This window comes from Dendrobates tinctorius, unplaced genomic scaffold, assembly GCF_039654945.1.
Source record: "Dendrobates tinctorius isolate UK_male_01 unplaced genomic scaffold, ASM3965494v1 ptg000143l, whole genome shotgun sequence".
Taxonomy (NCBI): Eukaryota; Metazoa; Chordata; class Amphibia; order Anura; family Dendrobatidae; genus Dendrobates; species Dendrobates tinctorius.
The window spans coordinates 25,788,465-25,800,452 of NW_027361810.1; the positions used below are offsets into that span (position 1 = coordinate 25,788,465).

At 40.3% G+C, this 11,988-nt stretch overlaps 1 protein-coding gene across 8 annotated transcripts in view; it reads left to right on the top strand.

The window, feature by feature from the left end:
- Positions 1-7,524, top strand: part of FMNL2 (formin like 2) — a 239,385-nt gene extending 231,861 nt beyond the window's left edge. For 5 of the 8 annotated variants that reach the window (XM_073545618.1, XM_073545622.1, XM_073545617.1 and 2 more), the window contains one exon: positions 3,289-7,524. In XM_073545618.1, the coding sequence (XP_073401719.1) occupies position 3,289 (1 nt within the window). In that variant the 3' untranslated portion in view covers positions 3,290-7,524. The remainder of the gene's footprint in view (positions 1-3,288) is intronic. The other 3 variants (XM_073545619.1, XM_073545624.1, XM_073545620.1) reach the window with 2 other exon arrangements.
- Positions 7,525-11,988: the final 4,464 nt, after the last annotated feature.

Consider the following 11,988-nt stretch of genomic DNA (forward strand, 5'->3'; position numbering starts at 1 on the left):
CTCCACATATGAGTACATCTCCTGTATCGTTAGTAATGTCACATGTGGCATCTTTGTTGTATTATCACTATTGCCTGTTTTGCCAAATTTCCTTAAAAAAACCTTTCACCAATTTTTTGCCATCTAATGTGAGAGCAGCATAATGTAGGGGCAGAGACCCCGATTCCAGCATTGTGTCACTTACTGGGCTTCTTGCTGTAGTTTTGATAAAATCACTGATTTATCAGAAGGTGGTTATCACTTGAGGACTAGTAAACCTGCAGTCATGTTGTCCTCCATATTCATGAGCTCTGTGTAACCCCGCCCTCACCAATGATTTGAAGCTTTCTGCCTATGCACAGTGTAGCCAGAAAGCTGCTAATCAGTGGTGTGGGTGGGGTTATACCCAGAAAGCTGCCAATCAGTGGTGTGGGCAGGGTTATACATATATTCAGAGAACTGTTACATCTGCAGCAGATAAAATAGGGATTTTATCAAAACTGCAGCAAGCAGCCCAGTAAGTGGCACATCACTAGAGTCAGGGTCTCTGCCCCTACATTATGCTGCTCTCAGAGAAAAAAATCTGGTGATACATTATTTTTAAAGGGTTTGTTTATCTGTAGATTTTTCAGGCTGAAAAATCCACACTGAAAAAACGCTCCTAAAAGACATGCGTTGCTTGGTGTGGTTTTGTAAAAAAAAAAGAACAGTTTTTTTTTCCTCAGTTTTCATGCAGATTTTGATGTGGGGTTTTCAAAGTAGTTTTTAGGGTGTCCTCCCTTAAAAAAATGGATAAAAATTGTGAAAAATATGCACATATTGTTGCAATGTATGCTTGGAAGGGCCGGAAAATAATTTACAGAACGCTTTTCCCAACACACGTTAAAAAAAAAAAGGAACACATGCGTCATATCTCATTTTCTCATTCTAATGAATGGGAAGCTTGTTGCAAGCAGACATGAAGCTTTTTTTACGTTAATTTTTTTTAGCAAAATCTGCTCCAAAAAACACGTAAATAAACTCAATTGGAACATACCTCAAAAAAGGGTTATCTCCTTACAGACATGACCTTGGAATATGCAAAAACGGTCTTCAGATCCAATATTTACTTTGTAAAAATACGTTTCTGAATGGAAACAGTCATCAAGCCGCCTTGCTGCTGTTGATAGATCTTATGCTCACTTTACCTGTATTTTATTCTTAATAAACCTAAAGCTCAACATATTAACAAGTCCGTATCCAGTAAGTCTCTGTAGCGCATAATTACCTTAAAGTGGGGATAAGAGATCAGTCAACAGCAGCATGTTGATGGCCTCCATGGAAAATAAACAGGAAAGTAAAAGTGGAAAATACGGCAATATACTACAAAGAGGCCAGATTGTACATATGTGACTACAGAATCAATGTAAACCAGAGGTGCGGCTTTACTTTATCGTATCGCAGTGGATTTTAGGGTAATCGATTCTGAATCCATAATTAATCCTTCTCTGATACACGAATAGGAATATTTAGAGGGTCGTAGCAGCCGGTGTTAGAGCATCACGGCTCGGCATCAGCTGGGATGTCACACTCGGACTTCCATTTTAGTGGCATATTTCTTTCTGACACCATTATTTAAAGGACACCACTGTGAAAAAGGACAATATCGACATGTACCGATGATTGTTATTCTAAGGCCACACATTGAGTCTACCGTTTTGTGTATGCAGCCCCTATGCTTATAAATGTGTCTTTGAGGTCACAGGCTACATACAATCCCTGTTAAGTCCCGTTCTGCAGTCACGTGTTACTTCCTACAATTTGTTTCTTCTTCCTAACTACAAAGAGCAGCCATAGTAAAGCATCTGACTTACATGATCCGACTACACTAGGGTTTGTTTGTAGTCTGTCGCCATGGCGAGACATAGGATTGCTACATGTTTTATATTAGTTGCATTGGAGCAAAGGAAAATTGGTTGTAAAAGTGGAAACAACCTTCATCCTTGAAGGGGTTTAGACCAAATTTATCATAGCTTGGATCCATGACTGGTCACAAGACCGGGGGTCCGTGTCTCCTATTTGAAGAGTAGTGGTCATACATGTGCACTATGGTTCCATTGTCTGTGAGACTGATGAAGAATGCCAAGTGCTATACTAGATTATCTCATCGACAATAAATGGAGTGGAGGTGCATATACAAGACCCCTGCTCCATTGAAACGGGGCACAAGGGACCCCTGTTTTTAGGAAACATAGGTTTAAGAGGCTTTCCTGTCCCTGTCCCACAACTGCAGCTTGTTTTTTAAAAAAAACAAACACTGTGTATTTCTCACTCGCCCTGGGTCCTACACCGTTGCTGCTCTTGGTGTAGGTTATTGTCTGCAATGCTGACGTCAAGTTGAAAGTGCTGCAGCCGATCAGTGATCTCAGCGGATCATAGCTGCAGCGCTGCTGACTTAACATCAGTGATGCATATAATAACAATTGCCAGGAGTAGTGGTGGAGACTCGGCGCTGGACCCGGGGAGGGTGAATAAAACCCAGTTTGTCTGATTTTTTTTTTTAACAAACTGCAGCCAAGGTGTTCCGAAAAAAAGAAAATCCCATTAAAACAGGAAACATCTCGTATGAGAACTTTGTTTCTGATTATGGGATCAGGTTCCTAATGGTGTACATGAAAGTCTAAGTACTATGGCCAGTGTAAAGGTAATCTCCACCTTTTCATGTCCAGTCCAACATACTGATTCATACTGATGTGGTCAGAGATCTGTTGTTCCGACACAGAGCTCCAAATCTTCTCTATAGACATAAAGTTAAAAGATTAAATTCTGGACGCCTGCGGTCACCACTAGAGAGAGCTAAGTGCATACTGCTACACATTACATGCCCAGTAACCAATATTGTGTATACTGCTCCCTCTAGTGGTGGCTGCAGGTATGGTTTAAAAAAATGGAGGTTCAATTTCTATACAGATTTATTAACAGGATTGGTTGTTACCAGAAACAAAAAAATAAATAAATAAATGTAATCAGTGGTGTCCTTTTAATATTAGTTATTTTTTACTTAGAAATTCAAACATCTAACTTACATTACATCTAGCAAATAAGTAGCAAGATGTATGGTCTAAAATGCAGGAACTTTTTTTCCTTTTCTGTACTTTTTGCTCTCATCCACCGATACTTTTATATGATTTTCCCCCTTTTATCAGTATCAATTTTCTTTCCTCTCTATATTCAAGCTGCTTTGATTGGCTTCCGGACTTCTCTGTTTTACCTACACAACGTAAACCCCCCCACAAAAAAAATGACCCTAACACTCCCCTCTGCTTGCAGATCTTAGAAGTCAGCCATACAGGAGAGCCGACGCGGTGAGGAGAAGTGTAAGGAGGCGCTTAGACGACCAGAACATGCGCTCTGTCAATGGTGCTGAATTACCAGTGTGAGCCCGGCGCTCCCTTCTCGTAAACCAACGGGTACGTGCGTCTGGTGTGTGACGGGAGAAGGGACCGCATCCCTCGCCGAGGACGCACAACCGCCGCCACTTTGACTGCACCTTCACTGAACTGCAAAGGGCTCAAACTGATAAAAAAAAGACTGCAACCGATAGATAAATGTATATATATATATGTACATTGTCAGTCGTAGCTAACAAGTGCCTAAATCCGACATACCTGCTCAACCGAGTCCGAGCAATACAACTCGATGTGGCCAGGTATCTGTACACCAATACGTTACTCAGTATTTTTAACCAAAATGTAAAATGCGTCGTCTTTTTTTTTTTTCTTTCTTACATACGACTTGAACGAGAGCGGTCGGTTGGAAGTGGCCGCCGTCGGGTCCACCTCGGTCTGTAAATAGGTGATGCCGACATTACGGACTCCGCGGCGTGTAACGTAGACGGCGCCCGGCGGATGTGGTTCGGCGCTTAACGTTGCACTTAAAGGTCAAAACCATTCAAGGGCTGATGTGAGTGAAGGACCTTAAAAAAGAGAAAACTGCACCTTTAAGAAAAGTAGATGATACTGTTGTAATATGCTTTTTGTCGATTTATTTTATACGACATTACGTCCGCAGCGCGCAGCATTTGATATAATTTTTTTTTTTTAAATTATTTACTAGCACTAGTCAATAATACCTGTAGACAGTATTAGGCTCCAGGAGGTCATTTCCTTACCTGGATGAATGTCCATAGCCCGGGACACTCTCGCGTCAAGCAACTACTGCGCCCATCTTCTGACTAGTAGAATGCTGATTGATGCATCTGGGTACAGACAACGGTACTGCATGTGTTTTTAAAACTATAACTCCCAGCATGCTGAAGAATGTGATACGGTCCGAGTTCAAAAAAATCATTCACGGTTATTTTTTTTCAAATTTCATTTTAAATCTACAGAAAAAAATACATTTTTTAAAATTATTTTATGCCTAAAGACTCTGGGTGGTGGCACTTGTAGTCCCTATGGCTGCGTAATACAGGCCCATAGGCGCCACACATGCTCTAGGGTGGCCCCATAGTAAGGTCTGGAATGGAGCATGTCACAACATTCATAAGTCTCCATATAAAATCAGGTGCAGCATGACATGCTTTGTTTTGTATGAAAAACTGTATCTGTGGGTTATTCTCAACTTCTTAAATGGGTAAAATTGCGCAAGGCTTGTAAAAACAAACATCCTTGTTACTGACTTTATATATATAAAAATCCTCTATGTTCTTCAGAACACAGGGATTTTTAATTTTTATTGTGTACTGCTCACTCGTTGCCTTGGGAGGTGGCCGGTGTCTTAGGCAAGGAGAGAAGCACTTACAAGCTCTTTTCTAAAGTGCTTGTAAGCGCTGCTGTAAAGGGGGCAGGATGTGGCCAGCTCCAGTGCCCTATTCTCCTCTGATGCTGCAGAGGCAAAGCTTCCTCGACATTCAGCACAGTTCAGGCCCGAGACGCAACCATACCGCTGATCCACCTGTTCATCAGGATCGCACCGTCACTCTGCAAGCAGGAAGTCAGGAGGCAGAGGAGCGCGATAACCCCTTCAAAGAGGTTTCCGCAGTAAGAAAATAATGGTTGCTTTGACAGCTATAGATAACACAGGATTCACAATAGGCGATGGTCACAGCTCACCTCCTCCCTGCACAAATCTCAGACCATGCTTTCAACCATCTCCTTTACAAATCAGTGAGTCAGACCCAGACTACAGGTTCCTACGCTCCTCTGCTGCTAAGCATCTCTCCGAACGCTGTCAACAGCGGCTTCAGAAAAATGACCGCCCGTGTAATCATGTGCAGAAAATAAAATAATTTACAATCAAACTAAAAATCAGATTACAAAAAAAATGTATCAGTATATGGTTTTAATTAGTAAAAAAAACAAATTGTATAAACAAATGTTTGGTTACATTCAGGGCTGTGTAATCGGTAAGCCAAACCTCCGACTCCACAACTCCAACTCCACTGCCCCCTACTGAGCATGTACAGAAAGAGTGGAACAGATTCATCTCAACTAAAAGCCGAGATCCTTAGATCAGGAGCAGAACAGACATTATTTATAGGACATTTCATAACTTTCCCAAATTGTTATGAAAAAATTGACAATATATCCTGCATTGTACTACCGTACCCAATTTATTATATATTTTAGGAGTTGGAGTCAGTCTATTTTATACCGACTCCTGATTCCACCCAAATGGACTCCGACTCTACAGCCCCCCTTTTTTTTTAATCACCTTGTGCACATCCTGTTGAAATCACTGCAGGAGCTCAGAGGTTAACAGATCATCTGTGTGGCAATGTGAATGTTTTATATACGTTATCTGTGTGGCAATTTGTATGTTATATATCGTATATGTTATCTGTATGGCAATCCGAATGTTATATATATGTTATGATTGCCACACAGATGATCTGTTAACATCTGAGCGCCTGCAGTGATTTCAACAGGATGTGACTGGAGGACAAAACAAGCCATGCAACTCGAAATCGGCACACGATGATTAAAAAAAAATAAAGGTTTGTTTGTAGATTTAAACTTTTTAAATGTCCAAAAAACAGGATTTTTGGTTGCTTACCGTAAAATCTGTTTCTCGGAGCCTTCATTGGTTTCCTGTGTCCCCCAATGAAGCAATAGAGAAAGTTGAGATTTCCTTTTAAAGGGCAATACATTTTTTTTTTAACAGCTTAACAACTTTTTATTACCTGTGACTGGTATTGCAGCAAACGCGACTTATGGACAAGTTAGGGGGGGGTTAGGGCAGAGGAGCAGAGAATCCCCTCGTCATTAGGGCTCATTCAGATGTCAGATTTTCTCATACTAGTGCTAGCCGTGTTTTTCACAGAATCACTTGTACCTATGATAGTTTATGGGGTAGTTCACATGTCAGATTTTTTTGCCCCCTGGACTGTGGTCCACGCAAAAGCACAGAGACTTGGGCAATATTGATCCATTGCAAGTCTATTATATTAATCATTTTAAAAAAATGTTTACAGACTGTTTGCTAGAAGCTTGGGAAACCGCTAAAGGAATCAGATCGACATAAGATTTTTTTTCATGGCTGAACATATTACTACAGTTTTGAGTTCCTGGATTCCGTGGAGCAGGACATAGTTTAATATTCACTCATCACGGACTCCGTTTCCTACCATCAGTACATGGTTCCTTTTTGGCTTTGATAGCGAACTAACTGGTTTATTGTAAAGAAACTAAATTGTATAGTATTTAACCACTAGAGAGGAGACTTATTACAACATAACTTTTGTTTTGCCTTCGATACTTTTCATATATATAAAAAAAACAAAAAAAAAACAAAGAAATTTTGCACGTCCGAAAATGTGTAAAGTTCGATAAACATTCGCTCTGGACAATGTTTTTGAAAAACATTGGATTTTTTTTTTCTGCTAAATTTTTATTTAAATAGATCACTCCGAACATTTCCAAATAGATTCTCCTCGAATATTGTGTAGTTTTATGATGACCTGTTTTTAAATGTACAGATATTTTGCTACAAAGTTGGTGCAGTTTTTTTATGTTTTTTTTCTTGGTTGGTTTTATACTTAAAATTCCCAGTTTAGCCGCTGAGTGATCATGTAAATATTGTTTAAAAATATAATAAAATCACATCAGCCTGTGCTATACAACCTGAATGTTATTTTAACTTATAGTTTTTTTTTTTTTTAAATATTTAACTAAATGAACTGGGATCACAGTTCCATCGGCTTAACCTTAACTGATTATTTTTCTCGTATACAACTGCCTATACATGTTACATTTGCACACTTATGTGGATTTTTTACTTGCTGGGGAGAACATGCCAATTATGTATCATAATATGTTTGTTTTTTTTGCAATTGACAGATTTTAGAATAAAAAAAAAATCAATTTTTTTCCAGTAAATTTATGAAAATGATTCAAATTAATCTAAATAATTAAGAACTGATCTAAAACTTAGTTTACGGTGATGTCAGGACGTTGGCATGTTTTCTTTAGTGTAATGCCGGTTGCTTAGTAATTCTAGAAACACTCCATGTTATGTTTCTGCTCTGTCCATTGCCTATGATCAAATAAACTATTTACACTACTACGCCACAATTGTCTTATTCCGACGTCTTTGGATGCAACATCAGCCGTCTGGCTATAACATGCAAACCCTAGGTGTTAATAGAAAGCAGGGAGTGAGGGAGAAGATGGGGATGCAGCTGAAGTTTTGCACCTAAAGAAAAAAAAAAAGATGTAATTACTCACCGGTAATCAAGTTTTTCAGAACCCATGACAGCACCACGGAGAGGGAAGATCAGCCCTTCAAGGACAGGCAACCTACATAATAAAAGGGCAGTAACTCTCCCCGCATCAGTTGGATTACAGAGCACAAGAAGACCTCCAATGACCTAACACACAAAAAAAAAAAGGATGGGTGGGAATATAAGGGTGCTGTCATGGGTTCTGAAAAATCCCATTACCCATGATGGTACCACGGAGAGTATTACAGAGAATTAGTATTGAGGGAGGGACCACAGCCTGCTCCCAAAGGTAAGATCAATGGAGGCGGCCAGATCCAACCTGTGATGTCTATCGGAAGTGGAGGGTGAAGACCATGTTACTGCCTTACAAATTTGTTCTATGGAAACCTCTGACCTTTCTGCCCTGGAGGTTGCCACTGCTCTTGTGTTGTGAGTCTATAACCGTTCTGGAATAATATTCTCACACGACAAGTAGACTAAACTGGTGGCCTCGCTAATCCATCCAGCTATTGTACATTTTGATGCCTTAAAACCTTTCCTAGGTCCCTGAAAGGAAACAAAGACCTATCCTTTCTCCAGGCCTTTGTGAGTGACAGGTACTTCTTAATCAGACATCTCTCCTTACATCCAGTGTAGGAAACTTTTCCGCCTTAGAATTTTTTTGGACTGGTAAAAAAAAAGATGGAAAGACTACCACCTGAGAACTACGAAAACAGGAAGCTAACTTGGGCAGATAGTTATTCTAAAACCAGACCCAGCCTGTCTTCCTGTGTGAAATGTTGGCCTGCTGACAGAGTCTGAATGTCGCTAAACTTAAGGCAACTAGGAGAGCCGCTTTAAATGAAAACCTTGAGTAATGTAAATGTTCAAATCTAGACTCAGTCAGAGCTGTCAGGACCAAACTCAAATCCCAAGGGGGCAATCTTTGCGTACTAACGTCTCTAGATCTAGAGGCGGTCCAAATGAACCACGAGAGACCGCGATTACCTGCCAGGTTATAATTATACAGAGGTCCCAGTGCTGAAACCTGGACTTTTAGGGTACAGGTAGAAAGGCCCCATTGTAGACCCCTCTCTAGGAACTCAAGGATGGCAATAATTGGTACCCCTTCTTGCTTTTTTTGCCCCTGAGGTGGTTAGAAACTTTCTCCAGGTGTTACCATAAGCCTTAGTTGTGAAAGCTTTTCTACTCTGAAGTAGGTTAGAAATTAAATTAGGGGAAAATCCTGTCTCTCTCAATAACGCACTCTCAAATTCCATACTGTCAATTGCACCAGCACCAGCACCCTGGGAGAGAAGGTCCGAAATCATCCAAGGATCAGTGACAGACATTAACCTCAATCAGGAAAACAGCGGCCTTCTTTGCCAGAAGGGGGCAATCAGTATAACATTTGCTCTGTCCGCTCTGATCTTCCTCAGGACCACTGGAATTAAAATGCATAGGCCAGAATGTAGCCAGGGGAAATGCATAGGTCAGACTGTAATCCCAAGGCATCCACTACTCAACGACTCACCTTCCTGTTCTGTTTGCAATAGGGTCGTGGAGTCGGAGCTCATTTTGGTGGAGTTGGAGTCGGTATAAAATGGACCGACTCCTAAAATATATAATAAATTGGGTACAGTAATTCAATGCAGGATGTGCTGAATATTTTTTCATAGGAATTTGGGAAAGTTCTGAAATGTCCTATAAATGACTGTTCTATTAGAGATCTAAGGATACATTCACACACAGCGTTTTTCCTGTGTTTTTTGAGGATACGTTTTTCAGCTGCAAAAGCAGATCAGCTTTTTAAAAAACTGCATCACCTTAAAGGTTTTTGAGCTCATAGATGATTTCAATAGCAAAAGCAGATTAGAAATCTGCTCTATCTATATATCCATATCTGTCTATCCATATCATATCTGTACCAAAAAGAATGAAAACCGGGTAGCACACAGACTAACACTCCTTTTTTTTTTTTTTAGCACCAGTCAGGTACACCTCATAGCTGCCCAAAAGGACGCCCAGGACAGGCATTGCTCGTCTTCAGTAACACATCAACATCAACTGATAGTTGGAATAAATAGACTGCATTCATCACCACCACATCTTAAGGTGCAGGCTTTATTTTCAAGTGTAGGGGTGTGCAGTATGAGGTTCTGCAGCAGCTGAGGTGTGCAGCATGAGGTTCTGCCCCCCCCGGGTTTGATCCTGGCTACGCCCACGGTGTGAATGTAGCCTGAGGATCTAGGCTTTGTCTTAGCTGAGGTAAGTCGTAGTGTTATATTTACACATACACTATATATATATATATATATATATATATATATATATATATATATATATATATATATACACACACACAGTACAGATATATATATATATATATATATATACATACACACACACACACACACACACACACACACAGTACAGACCAAAAGTTTGGACACACCTCTTTCAAAGAGTTTTCTTTATTTTCATTACTATGAAAATTGTAGATTCACTCTGAAGTCATCAAAACTGAATTAACACATGTGGAATTATATAATTAACAAAAAAGTGTGAAACAACTGAAAATATGTCTTATAATCTAGGTTCTTCAAAGTAGCCACCTTTTGCTTTGATTACTGCGTTGCACACTCTTGGCATTCTCTTGATGAGCTTCAAGAGGTAGTCTCCGGAAATGGTTTTCACTTCACAGGTGTGCCCTGTCAGGTTTAATAAGTGGGATTTCTTGCCTTATAAATGGAAATGAAGGTCAGTCAGTCCGAAAAATTGGGAAAACTTTGAAAGTGTCCCGAAGTGCAGTGGCAAAAACCATCAAGCACTACAAAGAAACTGGCTCACGAGGACCGCCCCAGGAAAGGACCAAGAGTCACCTCTGCTGCGGAGGATAAGTTCATCCGAGTCCCCAGCCTCAGAAATCACAGGTTAACAGCAGCTCAGAATAGGGACCAGGTCAATGTCACACAGAGTTCTAGCAGCAGACACATCTCTACAACAACTGTTAAGAGACTTTGTGCAGCAGGCCTTCATGGTATAATAGCTGCTAGGAAACCACTGCTAAGGACAGGCAACAAGCAGAAGAGACTTGTTTGGGCTAAAGAACACAAGGAATGGACATTAGACCAGTGGAAATCTGTGCTTTGGTCAGATGAGTCCAAATTTGAGATCTTTGGTTCCAACCACCATGTCTTTGTGCTACGCAGAAAAGGTGAACGGATGGACTCTACATGCCTGGTTCCCACCGTGAAGCATGGAGGAGGTGTGATGGTGCGGGGGTACTTTGCTGGTGACACTGTTGGGGATTTATTCAAAATTGAAGGTATACTGAACCAGCATGGCTACCACAGCATCTTGCAGCAGCATGCTATTCCATCCGCTTTGCGTTTAGTTGGACCATCATTTATTTTTCAACAGGACAATGACCCCAAACACACCTCCAGGCTGTGTAAGGGCTATTTGACCAAGAAGGAGAGTGATGGGGTGCTACGCCAGATGACCTGGCCTCCACAGTCACCAGACCTGAACCCTATCGAGATGGTTTGGGGTGAGCTGGACCGCAGAGTGAAGGCAAAAGGGCCAACAAGTGCTAAGCATCTCTGGGAACTCCTTCAAGACTGTTGGAAGACCATTTCCGGTGACTACCTCTTGAAGCTCATCAAGAGAATGCCAAGAGTGTGCAAAGCAGAAATCAAAGCAAAAGGTGGCTACTTTGAAGAATCTAGAATATGACATATTTTCAGTTGTTTCACACTTTTTTGTTAATTATATAATTCCATATCTGTTAATTCATAGATTTGATGCCTTCAGAATGAATCTACAATTTTCATAGTCATGAAATAAAAGAAAACTTTGAATGAGAAGGTGTGTCCACACTTTTGGTCTGTACTGTATATATGTAATTGATATTACATAGTGTATTACATATTAACAATTTATTAAGTTTTTTGTGTTCTAAAGTTGTATTCCAATAAATAGATATTATGTTCTAAATATCTTGATTATTGGATCATAAAAATGATTAAATGTCTGATGTTCACATTGTACTACAATACATTTTTCACTTAAATATAAGCAATATGTGTGGGAGTCGGAGTCGCAGGTTTGGCTTACCGACTCCACAGCCCTGGTTTGCAAAAAGGTCTATGTTCAGGAGGCCTCACATACTTACAATCTGGTTGAAAACGGACTGATTCAACACCCATTCTCTCCTTGCCTCAATTAGTTTTCACTCAGAAATTCTGCTCTGCAATTTTATTTTCCTTTTACGTGGAGAGCCGTTAGTAAAATAAGTCCTCTCCTACCTGAAGAATGCACCTTGC